The sequence below is a fragment of the Taurulus bubalis genome, assembly GCF_910589615.1.
Source record: "Taurulus bubalis genome assembly, chromosome: 18".
Taxonomy (NCBI): Eukaryota; Metazoa; Chordata; class Actinopteri; order Perciformes; family Cottidae; genus Taurulus; species Taurulus bubalis.
The window spans coordinates 9,784,103-9,804,376 of record NC_136606.1 but is presented as its reverse complement, the minus strand read 5'-3'; the positions used below and the strand labels follow the sequence as shown (position 1 = coordinate 9,804,376).

The 20,274-nt window shown below is 44.6% G+C and overlaps 2 protein-coding genes across 2 annotated transcripts; both read right to left on the bottom strand.

The window, feature by feature from the left end:
* Nucleotides 1–275: 275 nt before the first annotated feature.
* On the bottom strand, nucleotides 276–9,044 carry usf3 (upstream transcription factor family member 3; the record flags this gene model as incomplete). The annotated part of the gene is made up of 6 exons (XM_079234442.1): nucleotides 276–2,538; nucleotides 3,255–8,263; nucleotides 8,437–8,533; nucleotides 8,645–8,727; nucleotides 8,855–8,886; nucleotides 9,001–9,044. The coding sequence occupies 6 exons, from the start codon at nucleotides 9,042–9,044 to the stop codon at nucleotides 748–750; spliced, it is 7,056 nt and encodes a 2,351-aa protein (XP_079090568.1). The 3' UTR covers nucleotides 276–747.
* Nucleotides 9,045–9,916: 872 nt separating this feature from the next.
* naa50 (N-alpha-acetyltransferase 50, NatE catalytic subunit) lies at nucleotides 9,917–13,769 on the bottom strand. Its single transcript, XM_079234020.1, has 5 exons — nucleotides 13,607–13,769; nucleotides 12,236–12,372; nucleotides 11,748–11,867; nucleotides 11,585–11,651; nucleotides 9,917–11,368 (listed from the first exon to the last, which is right to left on the bottom strand). Exons 1-5 carry the CDS (start codon nucleotides 13,612–13,614, stop codon nucleotides 11,191–11,193), a joined length of 510 nt encoding a protein of 169 aa, XP_079090146.1. The 5' UTR covers nucleotides 13,615–13,769; the 3' UTR covers nucleotides 9,917–11,190.
* Between the last annotated feature and the right edge of the window lie 6,505 nt (nucleotides 13,770–20,274).

Below are 20,274 nucleotides of genomic sequence, written 5' to 3'. Positions count from 1 at the left end.
TACATTTGATTAGAATGCATTTTGGAGAAGATAACTATTTCGCCATATTTCTCAGTGCAGTAAAAAAAAAATGTTGCTGTATAATTTATCTCTACAGATGTGGCAACTATGTTTTAAATCCATTCGTGTTGAAGTAAAGTCACCACTAATCTTTGTTTCTCCTGCTGGTGGATTACAAAATAAAAAAAACAGCACTACAAAGAACTATTTGACTGAGTTAAAGTGCCATCTAGTGGAGAAAGAAACACACTTCTTTAGTTGGCAGCAGATACAAATGTCTCCTTATAAACTTTATTAATCAATTTTGTATTTACAAATACATACATAATCTAACAATTCTGATATGAAACACTGGTATTTACAAAATAGCTCTTGGAAAAAAAAACAGATTCTGTACAATACAACCTGATATAAATTAGTAAATTACATTGGTAGGTAACTGCAGGTTTCTTGACCCACAACACATTGAATTCAAGCTCTAAACATAATTTAGTTTAACTACCAAACAGTTGGTTTAACCAACAAAGAGCTTCAAAGAAATATATTTTCATGTCCCCTTCAATTCAAATGATTTTGGAAATATTACAAATTATAACATTGACATACATATGCCAGAAGGAACAAATCTGAGATTGAAACTGTGACCATGTAAACAATCGGACAGACATGGTGTCATACCAAGAAACCGTCATCAGGTGCTTCACCACCACTTTTATATCAAGTTCATCAAAATGCAGCAGGACCTCCTCACACGGCCGAGCTGCCGTCATGGCCCAGAATGTGGCTGATGTTGTGGGCAGGACGGTTGGGCTGCTTGCCAGAGTCGGCAGCCGAGGTGTTGGAGAGAGACAGCAGGGGGGACATTGGCATGGCCGAACCATCAGTGGGCATGCCGGTGGCGATCTCGGGGAACAGGGAGGTGAGGCTGAAGTTGGATATGTGGGGGGTGATTCCAGATGAGTTGGCAATGGGCATAGGGGGCATATCTGGAAGCAAGGGGAAGCTGGCCTGGCCAAACCCCACAGGGCGAGGTGGGGAAAGGATGGAGCCGAAGCGGTTATTAAGAGGAGGAGCGCTGCCCTTGTCGGCACTTGGGCTGGTAAACATTTGGTTGGGAAAGTACTGGAGGGTGACGTCGCTGGGAAGGCTTGGGTGAGCAGCTGGAGAATAAGAAGGGTAGAAGGAGGGTAAAGTGTTTTGGGGCTCCACGGGCAGAAGGGACGGCGTACGGGAGGAGTTGGGCTGACTGACTGGAGGGATGAAAGTAGAGTTAGCATTGATGGGAGGTGGAGGATTCATCCCTCCCTCTGGAATAAAGGGGAACCCAAAGTTTTGTGTTAAGTGTTGGTCAGGAACGAGGTTGTTGTCGCTAGGAATCTGAGCAGTATCTGCCATAAAGCGAACGATAGTGCTGCGTCGTGCCTCTCCTCCAGACTGTGGTCTGCTCAGCAGCACCCCTCCACCTGACGGCAGAGGAAGGTGGCCCTCAGGCTCAAAGGGGTTGCTCTGCCTCAGAGTACCCGATCGAGGACGGTCACCAGGCCTCAGCTTGGTGGCCTGAGTATCTCGGGCGATGTGGCGAGCATGCTGGCTTACAGCAGTGGGGGGCCTGGAGGGGGCCGAGGAGCGGCCAGGCTCAGAGCTGCCGTGTGGGGTTAGAGGGTGGGGGAGACCTGTGCGTACACCTGGGCCTCCATGCATATTACTGCTGACCTGAGAAATATGGCCCTTGTTGCCCTCTCCAAGCCGCATAGCTGGGGCCTTCTGTGTCTGGGGCCCACTGGGGCTGGAGGCCTTGGCCTGTAGGTCTCCTGAGGAGCTTCCAGGCAGACAGCCGTACTCCATGCTGACTGGGGGACAGCACTGCACAGCTCGCTGGTGGTTGCTCTGCTCAGGCAGGTGGGGTGAAAGAAGGCTTTGCATGAAACTCTGGTGACAACCTTCCTGCTCCCGGGAGAGGCCAACTTGTACTCCCTGTGAGCCGGGATGAGCTGCACTGTAGCGGTTACGGCCATCTGGTGGAAGGCCAACACCCATCCTGAACCCGCCTTGCTGCTGCCCCTGAAGGCCCCTCTGGGAGGACGGCACTGACTTGGGGACCATGTCACTCCCACGGGACACCTGAGCTTCAAAGCCCCCGAGTTGATGCACTCCTCCTCCCATGGTCTTGAATGGCGGACACTCTGAGACCCGCTGAACATCAGCAGATCCAGGATGGTCAGAGGGCAAGCGATTCTGTGGGTTGTGTGCAATTGCAATGCCGGCCTTCCCTCGCGATGTGTCCAGATAACCGCGGAGGTCTGGCTGCTCCTGTGTGGCACCGCGGCCAGGCTGAAGGTGGAGACTCATGCGCTGTTGCTGTTCACCACTGGTGGAACTTTTACCGATGAGCGCCTCCGCAGAGTAGCTGGAAACACGGTGACGTTCCTGCCGTGACGGAGTGCAGGCCAGGTCCGACGACCGGGACACAGGATTGCTGGGAGGAGGGATGAGCTGCGTGCTCATCATCCTCTGCATAGCGTTATGGTCATGACCAGGCTGAGGGAGAGGAATAGGCCAAACGTTATGTTCCTGTCAGCTCAAACACATTTATATATATACACACACATGTAATATCATATACTAACTGGCAAGACATAAATAATTGTGTTTCACAAATATCTCTCTCTTAACTGCGACTATGGGGGAAGGGATGCCTTTTCACTGCATGGCCCAGGAAAGCTCCTAGGAAAGCATTTTGTTTTTCTGATTATTTTTCGCTGTGGCAGTGTAAATGTGGTCTGCTGTGGTAGTTTGCTGCAACTGGCTCTTTGTAAAATACTAGCATACCAGTTCTCAAACTCATTTGACTGCACTGACAGAAATGTCACACATATGAGGTTGTGATAATAAAATCATTGTCATCATAATTAAATACCCAACGTTATTACAAATGATCCTCACAAGTTCCTAGTGTTTAGTACACACAGTAGTCCAGCCACATATTTCAATTAAGTTGCAATTAATTCATTAATTAACAGTTGATGTCTGATGTGGTTTAAAGGGTAAATGAAAATCTATTCAGAACTCTGTTGATTGGTTGGTCCCACAATTACTTGTTTATTAAATGTATCATCAAATGATTTAGAACTGACAATGTCAGTTGAATAAAAAGATACATAGACAAGATAAACCCAAGTACCAGAAGGTGCCGCTGTACTTCACTTTCCAGTTTCATAAATTGTCATAGTATCCTCCATCTATGCAACACCAACCTTGAGGTGATCCTGCTGGCCCAGGTGGCTGCTGTGGTGGGCCCTGGATCCCGCTGCTTGGGCTTCACAACTTTTCTCCTGGTGTCTAAAGTGCTGCTGCTGCTGTTGCTGCTGCTGCTGGATCTGCTGCTGTAGATGCTGCTGGTGTCTGGAGTGGGAGCTCTGCTGCTGCTGTAACTGCTGCTGCTGCTGTTGGTGTTGTTGATGCTGCTGCTGCGTCTGTGGCTGCTGTTGATGCGTTTGCTGTTGGTGCTGTTGGGGATGAGCCTGTTGGTGTTGTGGTGGCTGTTGATGCTGCTGTGATTGTTGGTGAGACTGTTGTTGATGCTGCTGCGACTGCTGCGTGTGGGGTTGATGCTGCGTCTGTTGTTGTTGTTGATGCGAGTGCTGCTGCTGAACTCCAGACTTATCCAGGTGGTGCTGCTTCTGTTGCAGGCCAGAAGGTGAACCAGTCTGACTGCCTCTGACAAGCCCTCGCTTCTTCTGCACATGCTGCTGCTGCTGTTGCTGCTGCTGCTGCTGTTGTTGCTGTTGTTGCTGTTGCTGTTCCTGCTGCTGCTGCTGCTGAAGCGCCCTCTGGTGTAGCGAGTGGCGCTGTGCGGGGTCAGGCTGTGTCAGGTGGTGTTGCAAATGATACAGATGGTGCCTCTGTTGCTCTTGCTGCTGCTGTTTCATGTATGGGTTTCCTCCCAGGTGCTGGCCAGGTTGGATTGCAGCATGCTGTAGATGACCCTGGGGCAGATGAAGCACACCTGGCTGGTTCTGCTCAAGGGTTCCTTGAGGAAGGCAGTGGCCATCTGTGGGTCGAACTACTGGGCTCATGAAAGAGTTTGTGGAGAAGAGGGGGCCTCCACTTTCTGAATTAATCCTCGTCATGACACCTGAGGACGTGGGAGGCATCTGTCCCACCATCATCTGGCTGTGGTCCGGTGCTTTCAGGTCCATATGGCTAACAGTGGCAGCTGATGGAGGGCAAGGCTTGGGCCGTTTTCCTGTGTTTAGCATCACCTCTTCCTGGGCCTGCCGTTTGGAGATTATCTTCACTTGTCGCTCACCCACACCAACTCCAGCCTGAGCCCTCATTAACGCAGTCTTTAAGGGGGTGTACTCGTTCAGTTGAGCTGCACCTGAGCAGGGGGAGAGGGTGTTGTTTTGGGGTTGGGATATGTGGGCTGAGCTCCCTACCGGTGAGGGAACTGAGCCCTGTTGGACAGCCAGGCTGGGAGGGCCAGGGTAAGGTTGCTGACTGGAGCTGGGCCTGATCAGGTTGTTGACGCTGAGGCTAGCCACGGTGCCGCTCTGGGATGAGCTCTGAGGCTGGACCTGGGAGAGAGACTGAGACTGGGAGTATGACATGTTTTGTGGATGTCTGCTTCCATTGGACCCCTCCCCAGCCTGTCCTCTGACAGATACCTGGACAGGTTTAACTGTTACTGTGTCCGTGGGTTTAGACACTTTTGCCTGCTGTCCAGTTGAGCCCCTTTCTTTACTGTTTGACACCATTGGGGTTTTTGGGTGCTCCCATGTGGCTGCGGTGGGGTTTGTTGAAGCAGTGTTGCCAGAGCAGCTTCCACTCCGCCTTCCTGGACTGTCCTGTTCTAGCATGGCCAAGGCCAGCATTTCTGCCTGCTCAGATGTGAATGTAAATGTTCCAAAGGAGCCAGAAGACGCACTTATAGTGTGGCCTTGGGGAAGCATGGATGCCACAGAGAACCCTCTGCCTCCACCAGCCCCTGAAGACATTGGAGAATCTGTCTGTCTGCTTGATGTCATAGGGTGCTCTATAGTTTGATCGTCAAGGTTAGTGTACACCTGTTGAGATGGGGCAAGATCCTTTCTAGAGGGAGTGCCAGAAGTTGCCACCACCAAGCTGTCTTTCTCTGCTGCTGTGGAGTGTCTCTCTACCTGAGACTCACCATCTCTTCGAGAAGGCTGAGGTGGTTTGATTTCAGCAGAGTGACAGGGTGATGGGTGGGGAATATTCACATTAGTCTGTTGTGTTGGAGCTCTACTGGTAGTTACCCTTTTCCTAAACTCTGAGCTTGTTGTAGGAGCTGTAACAGAGCTGTGGGCTGCAGAAAAAGTTGCTGCAGGTGATGAGAGCGCCAAAGTTGTGGACACCAAGGGTAAAGTAGTGGGCTGCGACTGTGGTTTATTACAGGGCAGAGGATCTTGGGTATTAGATACCTGGTGGGGACGACATACTGAAGTTGTTTGGGTAGACTGATTTAAAGATACTGGTGCAGTTGCTGGGATACTGCTGGTGCAGACTGGAGTCAGGCATGCGGTAGAAACAGTGGTGGGAGTGTACAGAGGCTCAGTGGCACCTTCAGAACTGACCACAGATTTGCTCTGTTTAGAAACAGAAGTGGTGGCAGCCGACTTACTTTGTGTTGTGCTAGTTGCTGAACTAGTGGGTGGCTGTTTAACCTCTGGAACTAAGAGTTTGGTTAAAGTCGAGTTGTTGCCAGAAACTATGGATGGTTTACTCTCAATGGCCATAGCTGCACTAACTGTTGGCTTGACCGATGTGGCATTGACAGTTGTAACTGCAGTCGCCACACCACTAGTGTTACTGAGCACAACATCAGACCGAGTTGCACTGACGGAGCTTTTGCTCTGTGGATGGGATTGCCTAAATACAGGTGACTCACTAGATGAACTACACACAATCATTATCTGAGTGTTTTGTGTAGAGGTGATATTCCCAACAGCTTCACTGCAATCTGTTGTTGTGACAGCTGTGGTACTAGTAGGGAGGATGTCTATGACTTTTACTGTCGAGGACTGTAAAACTTCAGATACTGAAACTTGAACAGTCTGACCTTCTCCTGCAGCTACCACAGGCTTGGCTGAAACAGCAACGACAGGTGGCCCTTTCTTTTTGGCTGGTTTCGTCCTTTTAGCTGTCGCCCTCTTTGTATTCAAAGTTGTGTGACGCCTCTTTCCTCGACTCTTCGAGGCATTACCCACCAGCCCTGATTTGACTGGGTTGAAAGAAGGGATTTGTAGCTGCCGGGCAGGCAGAGCAAGTGCGGTTCCAGGGCCGGATGCCGGAGCAGGAAACTGCTTCTGCGGGACTACTGATAATGGAGCCGCTGGAAGCTGACCATTAGTCTGGCTAGAAATGGTAAGTGGAAGGCCCTGAGAGATGCTCTGATTGAGACTGCTGAGTGCACCTAAACTGTTGAGGGCCACATTAGTAGTTGGTTCCTCAGTGGTGGTGGGCTGGACCAGTTGGAGTGTACTCTGGCCAGCATGAAAACTGGACTTGTCAGAGGTTTTCATGGGCTGCAAAGCAAACACCTGGCCATTCACAGTGATAGTCTGTGGGGCTGGAGGAACTGGTGGGGAAGAGGAGGCCTGTGTGACCTGAAGGGGATGGTTCACATGAGGCTGAACAGGGCGTGGGAGAATGTGCACCAGTTGCTTTCCCCCAACACTCTGTAAGGAAGTGGCAGATGTTGCACTACTGGTTGTGGATATCTGAGTGGACACGACAGGTACAGCAGTGGGCACAGCAGCAGGCACCATGCCAACCTGAGGATTCTGCGGAGCAGGAGCAACTTGATTGGGTGCCTGGATGATTACAATATGCTGACATGGTGGCTGATTTGTCATTTCCTCCCCTACAACTGACTGGGTTGGGCAAGAACTGGCCTGCTGCAGGATGACCACACTTGGGTTGTTAGTGTTCTGTTGGGCTGTTACACCTGAGGCTGTCCCTCCAGTTGGGTTGACCTGCAGCACCTGCATGGTCTGAAGGAGGGGCAGCACAGTGGCCTGTTGCTGGGGCAACAGGGCCGGCTGAGGGATGTGCTGAGGTATGAGGGCGGTCGGATGATGGGGAACCAATGATTTAAGTACAGCAGACTGGGGCTGCGACGGCACGACGGCAGAGTGGGCCACCACAGCTGGCTGGGGCACTATGGCTGACTGGGAGAGAACAGCACACTGTGGTTGGGGGGCTAGAACGGGCTGAGGCTTTACCTGGTTCAGGATTGCTGGCCTTAGCTGGGGTGATCTCTGAAAGGGCTGTGCTTGAATGTGTGCTGTAATTGGTGCTTGCTGTACAGGCACATGTGGTTGCATCTGTATTTGAATGGGCTGAACAGAAGGTTTGTTGCCCATTGGACACACAGTCACCTGCTGGACAGTCTGGGTGGTGTTGATGATCTCTGGGGCGGGGAGACTCTGGCAGACTGGTTGCACTGTGTTTCCTGCCATCTGCAGCGTTGTCCAGGTCGTCTGTGTGCTGCCTGCCGCCCCAGCCCTAAGAAGGGCTTGGCTGTTGTGGATAGCAGTGTAACTTACAGTCCTCAAGGCAGTGTCCTGTGGGGCCCAAGAACAAACCTCTGAGGTTGCTGATCTGGATGTGGCTATAGCCTGGGTGAGTGTGGTCAGATTGGACAAGGGCTGCACAGGGCTTTCAGTGGGGAGCTGTGGCGCTGAAGATGCTGCTATGGTGAGGGTCGGGACCGGGGCGGCAGGCTGTGGTTGTTGGGAAAGGGTTGTGGTGGCTGCTGGGATCTGGAGGGTGATGTAAGACACAGAGGGTGGCAGAGTGGGGGCTGCAGCCGGTGTCTCGACCACACACTGCTCTATCATTCTCAGGCCTATTGTAGACTGGTTGGGTGTGGCAGTCGACCCAGGGAGAAGTGTAGGGGTGGAAGAAGAAGTATTAACTTGCAACAGGGCTCCATTAACTCTCAACCTGGCACCGACCTCAGACGGTGCCTGAAGAATTAATGATTTAGAAGGCTGTATTGTTGGGCTAGTCTCCTTCCCTGCTGGGCACTTTACAATGCCATTGGTGTAGACGACGATCCCTTTTGGGAGTTGGTGAGTAGGGGTCACCTTTGCTACCTTGGTGCAACGCTGTTTGCCCTTCCAGTGAATAGTGGGGTCTTCTAAAATGTTAATATCATGGGCTTTAAGGAGGTCGATGTACTGAGCACTCTCCCTCCTCAGCTCCTCCATCTGACGCCGCAGCCGACGGATCTCCTCAGCTGCACACAGACCAAGCACACATATTATCAATCAAGTATACTTACGCCAATACATCTAAATGCACATACTGTACAGTAACACTATAACTTCCAAGTATAAATAAAAACTATGAGCAAATCAAAGTGTGCACTGTTGTAAAAACAACAAGATGTGTACAATTATTAAACTTCACCTTGGACTTTATCTCCTCCTTCCAGAAGCAACGTATCATTTTGTTTCTTCAGTTCAGTGATGTAACGAAAGGCCTGATCCAAGATCATGTTTTTACTCTAAGATGAGGGGATATTAAATATAACACAGTTCACTGGCTTGTGCAGAAACGCATTTGACCATAATATTATACTGATAACGCAAAACAGTAATGCCATATTGTCTCTTACCTGTTTAAGTGCTTTGGAACAGGGTAGTAGATTACCAATGCGGTTAATCCCAGTATTAATCTTCTCTTTTCTGTGTCTCTCAACTATATAGAGAAGAGACTATACTTTAATGTCCAGTTACAGTTATAATTTATAGTGACCACTAGTTAAAGAAACCATCCACAAAGCAGCGAAGTCTGAACAGAAGCATAACAGGATATATTATTTCACCTGCATTGTGAGATTCTTTGTTTTTCTTCTTTCTGCAAAAAAAGTATTTACATTAGTATTCCAATCATGTAAATATTTATCCAAGTGCCTCTACTGATATTTTGGTTAGAACAGCAATAGACAGCAGATATCTCAAACATCCTCACTTGGGTTTACGACCAGGTGTTTGAGTTTCAGTCATCTCTGGCATCCTGTCTGAACAGTTGCCTGTTTGATAAGGAACCAGTCAACACATTTAACAGTTGGACCTTAAATCCCTCCCGTGAAAGTCCTGCAATGAAAACATAAAACATCCAGACAGAGTATACATAAGTATGATGACACCAGACTGTATCACACCAAAGAAAATCATTTAGATGCATTAATCCAGCAGTGATGTTGTTTTAGGTATAGGACATTGTTAAACTACACTGAGCTTTTCACAACTAGACGCTAACAAGTTGGTGTTGATTAACCTAGCTTTACAGCTAACCTAGACTAATGTGCCTGCTATTACAGCCTGTTTCACGAATTGCATACAGTTGGGAGTCGTGGTTTATCTTGTTGACAGCAAGCGAAAGTCGAATTACTGTCCGTAACAGTAACGTTAACCAGCAAGAAACTAGCAACCTGAGCAATTACCTATTAAGCTATCTGTCTGTTAGCTAACTGGCTAATAGCTAGCTTACTATACCGTTACCGATATAATTATAAAGCAAATAACTGGCGTATTTCTTTGCGTCTGTGCTGGTAAAAGGCTGCTAATGGCGGGTAGTTTCCACTAACCTCAAGCCTCAGCATTTTTGAGACTGTCTGTCGCTGAGAGTAGATTGAAGGCTAACTGGTGGCTAGCAAAGCATTTAACTCAACTCATTTCTCAAAACAATCTAGCTACACCTAACATGGTGCAGAAAGGGGCGGGCCCATGAGGTGCTGAGAGCCAATAGCATTAAAGATGTTGGCATTTTCAGCCAATCATGACGGGACATATTTGTTATACATTTTTCTTTGCAGTATGTTTTATTATGTGCATTTAGCTAATAATGCAGAAGAATACGGAAGACAATTAGTAAAACATTTACTGCAAATAGTAATTCCTTTATTTAGACGTTAAAAAGTCTTACAATATAGAGCTCCAGAAAAGATAAAATTCTTCAAAGAAAGGAAAAACATGCTTATACTACAGTGGACAGGACACAACTCTCCTTGCATGCAGAGGGGACAGAGCTTCCTCTGGGTAAAACAGTGTTAGAGAGAATTTACCAAAACTGCCAAACTATCAGGCAAGCTTCAAAACACAATGGTGTGTTTAACAGAAGCTGACAGACAGATAGTTGTAGAAGACCAAGTCTGAAAGGTGTTTAAGGTAAGATGTCTCAAAACACTTCCATGTGTTTAGAGACATATCCTCACACACACACCTTCATTATACTAGTGTAAATAATGCCCAAATCCAATCCCAAACAGACGGACAGTTTAGTTGAAACATCAAGACTATGTGGAGTGCCCATCTCAGAAACACATTCAATACAATATTTAATTTGTTTCTCTCATTCTTTAATGTTTTCACTCTTGGTAGTAAACCCAGGAGAAGCTCTGAACCATTTGCCATTTCAATGTAAAAAATAAAAATTACAGTTGAAGGGGAATTAAATTAACAGGTTGGAAAATAAAGTTATTCAGAAATTATGACTGGTGACAAAGTCTTCCTGCCATCTCAAAACCGTTCAGCATTCTTTACACCCGAACCGAGGGGATACATTTCTGCTTTCCCCCCTCTGGTCATGACATACCAACAAGCTGGTCAGACTCATTTCCCATAATTCCCAAGGTTCAGGTGGTGAGGGAATAGAGTTGTGACTGTTCCACGTAACAGCTCAAAGCGTCACTCCAAGCTGACAAGCTGGTACTTGTGTCAGTGATGGTCTTTCAAACACTTTTACAGCTTCTAACCAACTGTTTTCTTTTGCTCAACAGTAAAGATATGTCCCCATTAGCCTTATAACCGCATAAAAACAACTCAAACACAAACAGAATGATTTGCAAACACCACACCCTAACCCCCTTCACCAAGTCTAAAACTGTCCAAGTTGTCAACTTTGTCAATAGGCGCACTTTTGAATACTGAGCTTTTTTTTCGTTTTCAATTATCTGTATGAGGACACGGAGAAATAAAATATGCAAAAATCAAAAGGGGACCCCATTGCAAAATAAATGCAGCATTTTTTTGTACTTTAAATTTGTTTTCTCTTTTTGCGTCCTTTGAAGAAAGTGTTGGATGTGTCGACCCTGGGGCATTTGTCACAGTTCTGTTTCTGTGGAGGCTGGCACAACTGTGCTTTCCAAACGCTGTGCCCCTACTCTGCCTTCTGAAGCTCTCCAGTGGGCGGCGCACATGGGCTGCGCAGACTCTTCTGCAACACATGGGCATCTGCGGGCTCTATCCTCTTGTAGTAATTCTTTTTTGTTTCGATGATCTCAAAGCCAAACTTCTGGTAAAAGTGAATGGCTGACTCATTGCTGATCTGCACATGACTGTGGAAAGGGAAAGGAGAAATTTAGTTAGTGGTAGTACAGTTTGACGGTTTGCTCAACGAGAAACAATGGAATGAAAGTATTTGTTTTTGCTACGGCTGAAATAAGCAGTCACTTCTTTCAGTTTCAGTAAAACAATATTACAATAATGTATGCTAACTAAATCCACTGAAGCTACAATGGCCTCTCATACAACTTCTGCAAATAAACACTCACAGGTAAATGTTGTCAAAAGTGCCATCCTTCTCACAGATGTTTAGCACATGATTCAGCATCTTTGTACCTGGAAAGACAAAAGCGACAAAGGCAAAGTTGGAGAAACAACGCATAAGATCACACGGTGCACTGCAGAGTCTTCTAGAAATGCAGAGCTCTTTACCAATTCCAAGTCTACGGTAGGGTGCTAGACAGCCCAGCGTCATGATGTACAGTCTCTTCTGGTTCTGAGAGTGGTCCACTCTGCAGCACACAGCACCCACTGCAATGTCATTGAAGTATGCTGCAAAACAAAGAGTACTAAAACGTCACCAGGGAATCTTTAGTTCCTTCTAACTGAAGAGCCGATGATTGCTAGACTGCAGAGAATAGGGGAAATTTAAGGTTTTCATGACAACATCATTTGATTAGGTCTATAAATGACTCTTTGAAGGACTTTGTTTAGCCCATGTATGGACCCAAGCAGTTAAGGAAGAATGGTTTTCATCCATGTAGTAAGTAGTGTAATCTTCTACATTTCACTGACCAAAGACAGAATCATGACAGTGACTTCCCCTTCTAGTCTCTCACTATTACCAGAACTGCATTAAGTTCATGCTTTGAAAAACAAAAAGTTAGGTTATTTGAAAATACACGAGTGATGTTTCTTACCTAGCTTTGCAAGCTCTCCAACTTCCAGTACATCTTTGTAAAACTTGTCATTGTAGCTGACAGGGAAGATGACCTGGTTCAGACGTTTCAGCTGCTTTATGTTGTGGGGCGTAACATCCCCCAGCTCGATCCGGCTACTGAAACAATAGCAAAACGGTCAATTGGCTGGCGACAAGTACATTATTGTGACTCAAATGCATTCTGTAACTTTGAGATCCAGCTGTATACTATCAAATGCTTGACTTTTTTTTTTCTCTAATTACTTAAATGCAGTTGCTTTGACAAAGTGAATGGTACATTTGAAACGATTATTAGAGTACTTTAGTCGATCAACAGCAGATTAGGCCATTTAGATAATTCAAACAAACTGCTGAACATTACCGGGTTTATCAAAGCTGGGGGAAATTAATCCCCCATAGTAAAATCAAACCAGCTTTTCCACTGACATAATTGTCACACATTACTCCTGGTGACAGACACAATCTACCTAAATCACTTAAAAAAAGCTAATGATGTGGATATACATGCTTTATATTCACTAAGAAATGAAGGCACCTGCTAAAATCAATAGACAGGATAACCAAAGGATGTGTGTTAGTGTCAACCCTCCAGTGTTTATCATTGAGGGGTTCACTGGTATTTATAGGAGACAACACATCCTAAAAACAGCTGTTGGTCACGTGTCCTGCTCATCAATATATGCAGTGCCAGCATCCGTGCAAACTTCTAACAGTAAAGTCTCCTAAATCCTATCTGAAATGTATTAGTTAAACGTACTTCAGCGTTAACAGCTCTCGTGCTATCCGAGCACCAAATCCGCAACCAGACATATTACGACGTCCAGCACCAGCGCTCGTGTGTCACTTTGACATTTACACGAAGTAAACTGGAGCAGACTCTGAAGCTGATGTCGGTATCACGTTATCGCGGTAACCGACCGACATGAGCTCACAGTGCCTGCAACTTGTTCAGTAACTTTGTTCACCGACTTGGCTGAGAAACCACAAGTGAAGTCCAGTTGTCGACTAAGAAGCGAAGTATCACAGATCCAGAATCTGCCTATTTAGCTTAACTTAGCAAAGTGGTGTTTTCTGACTCAGCTCCCCAGTAGCAGCTAGCTAGGACTTAGTTTTGAGTAACCCGACATAAACGAACCGATACACGGCTTAAATTAACGAGCATTTACGTGACAGAACAGTTTCGGTCACAGGGCTGTCCGTCGTATTTTGTTTGCCATACACGTAAATTAAAGTAGCTTAGCAAGCTAGCTAGCCTCTCCGTCTCCTCCCCGCCTCCCATTAGAGAGAAAAAAAAATGAAAAACTTTACTCGTGCTAAGCTACTTATCCGTGACTCAAAAGCTTACACTCACCCTTTCATTGTAAATAGATAATATCCCTTATTTTCGATGAGGCTGAACTTTAGAGTTATTTTGTGTAAAAAAGGAGGGATATTGACAGAGTTAGGGTCAGGGATGCCTCCCGTTTTACCCTCCACATGTAGCTAGTTGCGGTGGTTGCAGTTAGCTTAGCCGCCGCCGCACTCCTTCCACGACTGTGTGGAGACTGTCAACCCTGACCCCCGCATGCGCACATGCGTTGCTGCATGTTTTAAAAGGAGTTTGGTATCCTCAGTTTGGTCTCCCAGGATCTACTGTGACCGCAAGCAAGAGGTTGATGTTACACTACAGTAAATTAAAACAGCCACGTAGAATAGTTATAATAATGGGTAATGCTGTGTTGTGTTATACAATAATCTTATTTTTTTGTCGTCGAATTTGAGAAGAGAAGGTCAGAGAGGCGTCGTGGTTGGGATTATGTTAAGAATAAAATCTGCCAATCATAGTGGACGAGGCGGGATTGGTGGATTTTTCAGAAACCTGAGCAGAAGCTCAGCCTCCGAGGCGACACTCAGGGCACCAAATACAATCAGTTAATGTACATACAACAACTTTCATTTTTGGAAATTTCTATACTTTTGCTAAATGAAGAAGAAGAAAAAATGTAAATGCTTTTGAATACACTGTCACAACCTTGCCTTACCTATTTTACCACGGACAATAACCACACCGCTTTAGGCGAGACAAGGCAAGGCAAGTTTATTTGTATAGCACATTTCAACAACAAGGCGATTCAAAGTGCTTCACATAAAACCATTAAAAGCATCAAAACATAATGCAGATTTAAAAACAGTTAAGAAAACATTAAAACAGTCAAAAAGCAAAATAAAAGTTGAAAAAGTAAAATAAAAAATAAAAGTTGAATAAAAGTTGCAGTGCAGTTTAAGAAATAAAATGCAGTAGTGAGATGCAGTAATTGAATCTGGTCCAGTTAAAGGCAGCAGCAAACTGGACTTAAAGGAGCTGAGGGTCTCAGCAGACCTGCAGCTTTCAGGGACCTTCTTCCAGATGTGTGGAGCAGAAAAGCTGAACGCTGTTTCTCCATGTTTAGTTCTGACTCTTGGAACAGAAAGTAGACTCGTCCCAGACGACCTGAGGGGCCGGGATGGTTCATGAGGTAGCAGCAGATCACAAACATACTAAGGCCCTAAACCATATAGTGCTGTATAAACCAGCAGCAGGATTTTAAAGTCAATTCTTTGTTTGACAGGGAGCCAGTGCAAAGACCTCAGAACTGGAGTGATGTGATCCACTTTCCTGGTCTTAGTGAGGACTCGAGCTGCAGCGTTCTGAATCAGCTGCAGCTTCCTGATTGACTTTTTACAGAGGCCTGTGAACACACCGTTACAGTAGTCAAGTCTACTGAAGATAAATGCATGGACAAGTTTCTCCAGATCCTGTTGAGACATAAGTCCTCAAACCCTTGATATATTCTTCAGGTGATAGTAGGCTGATTTTGTAATTGTCTTGATATGGCTGTTCAGGTTGAGGTCTGAATCCATAACTACACCTAGATTTCTGGCTTGGTTTGAGGTTTTTAACATTAGTGATTGAAGCTGAGCGCTGACTTTTAATCGTTCGTCCTTGGGACCAAAAACAATTACTTCTGTTTTATCTTGTTTTAATTGAAGAAAATTCTGGCACATCCAGTTATTGATTTCTTCAATGTATTTAGCCAGCCCTTCTATGGGACTATAGTCCCCTGGTGATATAGTTATGCAGAGTTGTGTGTCATCTGCATAACAATGATAACACACATTGTTGTTTTTCATAATCTGAGCCAGTGGAAGCATGTAGATGTTGAACAGAAGAGGCCCCAGTATTGAACCTTGGGGAACACCACATGTCATCCTAGTCAGCTCTGATGTGTAATTAGCTACCGACACAAAGTATTGTCGGTCCTTCAAGTAGGATTCAAACCAGTTAAGTGCTGCGCCAGAGAGTCCTACCCAGACTTTCAGTCTGTCTAGTAGTATGTCATGATCAACCGTGTCGAATGCAGCACTCAGATCCAGTAATACTAAGACTGAAGTTCTGCCACTGTCTGTGTTTAAGTGGATGTCGTTGAAAACCTTAACAAGAGCAGTTTCAGTACTGTGGTGCTGACGAAAGCCGGACTGGAAGACATCAAAACAGTTATTTTCAGCCAAGAAGTTGTTCAGCTGTTGAAAAAACGCCTTTTCCATTATTTTACTTCAGAATGGGAGGTTTGATATTGGTCTATAGTTTTTCAATATTTCGGGGTCTAAACTAGCCTTCTTTAGAAGTGGTTTAATAACTGCAGTTTTTAGGGCTTGTGGGAAAACACCTGAGAGAAGGGATGTGTTTACAATTTGTAAAAGATCAGCGGTCATGCAGTGTGAAATATTTTTGAAAAAGAGTGTTGGTAGAATATCCAAGCAGCATGAGGATGTGTTCAGATGTTGTATAATGTCTTCTAGGCTTCTTTGGTTGATTGAGTGAAATTGTGTCATGATATTTGAATGGATGCTATTTAAAGATGGGGACAACACATATCCTGTGGTTGGTGTGGAGCCACCGACTGCTTGTCTAATTCTCTGAATTATATCAGCAAAATAGGAGGCAAATTGATTGCATGCCCAGGTGGATTGGAGCGTAGCCGTTATCGACACCGGAGGGTTTGTTAGCCTGTCGACGGTAGCAAGCGTGTATTGTTTTTGTTTTTGGTTATGATGTCAGAGAAGAAGGCCTGTCTTGCATTTCTAAGTTCCAAATTATAATTGTGAAGTCTCTCTTTATAGATACCACAGTGAACCTGGAGATTAGTTTTTCGCCACCTGCGTTCAGCTTTCCGACTCTCTTTTCTCTATTCTGACCAGCGTGGCATTTCTCCAAGGGGATCTTTTCTTACCCGAGACAACCTTCACCTTAGTGCAGGCCTGGCCAACCCGCGGCTCCCGAGCCGCATGCGGCTCTTTGCCTGGTTTCATGCGGCTCTTGCTCATATCGAAGTTTTTTTTTTTTTTTAATCTTTTTATTGATTTTGCAAATACTTTAGACCACTGGTGTCGAAATCAAGGCGCGACGGCTTGAAAGCCATGAAATCGCGGACCCGTTTTCAGTCATTTGCGGACCCGTTTTCAGTCATTTGCGACCCGTTTTCAGTCATTCGCGGACCCGTTTTCAGTCATTCGCGGACCCGTTTTCAGTCATTCGCGGACCCGTTTTTAGTCATTCGCGGACCCGTTTTCAGTCTTTCGCGGACACGTTTTCAGTCCGTCAGGACGGTCATTTTACATGGGCAAAAAAAAAAAAAAAATCCTGTGCTTTTATTTTGAAGGGATTTTTTAATGCGGCAGAGTGCAATTTATTCAATTTCAGTCATATTGATGTCATGTGTTGTAACTCTGTTACGTTGTTCATTCTGGTCACATGACATCTATTGCTTCTGTCCATCCGGGGAGAGGGATCCTCCTCTGTTGCTCTCCTGAAGGGTTCTTCCTGTTTTCCCTGTGAAATGGTTTTTACTATCTTTATTTGGGGAGTTTTTCCTGATCTGATGTGAGGTCCCGGGACAGGATGTTATTTGTACAGATTGCACATTTTAATTTGTGGTTTTGAGCTATATAAAATAAACTGAATTGAATTGAATATTCACACACTCCTCAATGCTGCGTTCACAACACACTTTACTTGCGTGAGTTTACACATCGGACTATTTGTGATAGTTTGCTTCATTCCCAACCTTTTTTTTGTTATGTTCAAAAAGGCTGAAGTTATAACATTATTATGTGTGTTGTATTACCTTGTATCCTTAAGAAGCACTTTTGGGTTTTTAATTGAGTGTGAAAGGGAATATTTCTGTTTGGCATACTGTGATACTATCTCAGGTTCAAACCTAGGTGCCATATTTTCATTAAATCAAATTGAGAAGTTGAAAATGTTCCTCGCTTTGGTCGCGGCTTGTCATTCAGGGTGATGGTGGGTCCTGCAGCCAGATCAGTTAAACCACTGCCCCAGACCACATGCATGTTCTCAGAGTCATGTCCTTCTCAACTGTGACAAAAAAGCTTTGAACAAAGTTAATATAATAACGTGTGTTTAATTTTTGACTTTGTTATTTTCATCTGTTTTAAGTTTGATCTTGATCTTTGATAGAGTAATGTTGGTTTCTTAACCCTAAATTAAATGGATTTATGTCGTAGTAACAGAGACATTTTAATTTGGCTCACGGGGGGGGGGGCATCAATGGCATCAATAACATTTTTAACTTTAGAATTGAAGCCATCCACAAGCTCATTGACTGAGATGCAAGAGAGGGCTGGTGTGGAGCAGAACTTCTGAATAAATAGTTCACTGGTGTTTTCAGTGATGTAACGCTTTGTCACAACCTTGGTTTGGACATTTGTGTGTAGAGAGATTGCACTCTCAAAGAAAACACAGGAATGATCAGAGAGTGCAACATCAGTCACAGCAACCTTGGAAATGTTCAGACCTTTGGTGATGATTAGGTCTAGAGTGTGCCCCTTGTTGTGGGTGGGACCTGTTGCATGCTGAGTCAGGTCATAGTTATCAAGGACACCACATAGCTCTATAGACCCTCTGTCCTGGGGATTATCAACATGGATATCAAAACCACCAACAATGACAACACAATCAAAATCAATACAGATTGTAGACAGCAGTTCAGTAAACTCATCAAAGAAGGTTGCACAGTATTTAGGTGGTCTGTAAATGTTGAGGAATAAAACTTGCGTGGAATTGAGAGCCACATATTCAAAGGAAGTAAAATGACCAAAAGACATCTGCTTGCATTGAAGAGACTCATTATATAAAATAGCAACTCCACCTCCTTTCTTATGCACTCTTGTTTCACTCATGAAACTGAAGTTGGGAGGTGTTGCTTCAATAAGAACAGCTGCACTGTTATCTTGGTCTAACCAAGTTTCGGTTAAAAACAAAAAATCAAGTTTGTACCTAATAATAAAATCATTGATTAAAAATGTTTTTCCTGACAGAGACGTGACATTTAATAAAGTTAAGTTTAATGTGTTTAAAACTATATTTGCCCTATTTCTTTGGACAGGCTGACGAGGAATGAATTAGACAGGTATACATAATACTATTCTGGGTGTTCATTTCCTGGATTGGGACCAGGTGGGCTGAGTACATTAAAATACTGATTGTCTCATAAATAGAGAGTAATTTGACTTAGTTTATACATACAAAAAAATGTGTGCAATCGTATTTTTAGGTCATGCTGTGATCGATCACCGACGTTCAACACTTGCAAACGCTTTACGGTAGCTCACGGGGCGGATCCAAAATGGCGGCAGTTGCAGGGCCCCAGCAGTAAAACCGAGCAGCGAGTGAATGAAGTCAGCTGATCTCAGTCTGCTGTCACGCACCGCAGCACCCGTCGTTTCTCTCTCGAGGCAAGACAGTAAACCACCACTTCACAACCAGACGGTAACTATGACCTTTTATTCGTCAACCCTGATCTCCAAATTATGAACTCACATTGGCTTCGTTGTGTTTTCATTATGACATAATGTAGCTACGCTGTTACGACAAAACGCGAACGTTAGAGACAGCGGTTTTCATCCAGGCCGAGAGACCAGTATTTGCTATCGCTTTCACAACACGGAATAACATACGAAGCCGTCTGACGTTGCTTGCAGTGTGACGACAAAGTGGGATTAAGTTAAAATGATAGATATATATATATATTCATAATGTAATAATGTGTCAGTAAAGATGGCCAGTGTTGGATACAGTTTCGAGGAAAGCTGAATATCCTGCATTGAGACCACTTTCGGTACACCACATACAGGCCGCTGGGTCATTGTTATGCCATTAAATATGTTTTATTGTTGTTAGATTAAACGATCTAATTTAGCTGAGTTTCATGCGATTAGCTACATGCTTTCAAGTAATTTGCAATTTACATCAGTGTGTCAGGATGTGATCATCTCACATAGATGTTACATTTCTGACCCTATTTTTGCACAGACACCAACACCAACATATATATTTATGTGTTGTTAGTCTGATTTTTAATTATATATGTTTTGCCTGCCGTCTGACATATATTACAGAAAACAAGGTGCAGTAAATGTGTCTCTGTCTGGATTACAAACTGTTGACCATTCCCACCTCTCTAACCTCCAGCACAAATTATTCAACATACCATCTAATATCAGCAGTAACATAATTAAGGCTAAATTATTTTGAATATATGCCTCATGCCAATTTTCCGTGGAGGATTGTAGTCAGGGGGGGAACATTTCTCCAGTGTGTACACACAATCATAATTTATACTTCCCAGTTTTGCACCATGCTAGTTTTCCACTTCCTTAAAGAGACTTGTATAGATCAGACCAGCTAGTCATGTGCCAGGGTCATATGATCAAGTGTGATGTCTGTCGTTGCAGCAAAGATTATTACAAAAGGATGTGGCTTTAATGACTTTTAAAAAATAGTGTGATATTTTTGTCATATGTTTTAATTTTTTTTCAAAGTCTACATGTAAATCTAGTTTGATTTGAAGAATTCAAACTAATCAAGCAGGTCGAGAGGTGTTTGTGATATTATGTGAATGAATCATCAGAACAAATAGACATTATCTTCCCACTGTATTATGCTCTTCGAAGGCTCTTTAAAACTAACTTTAAGTACGC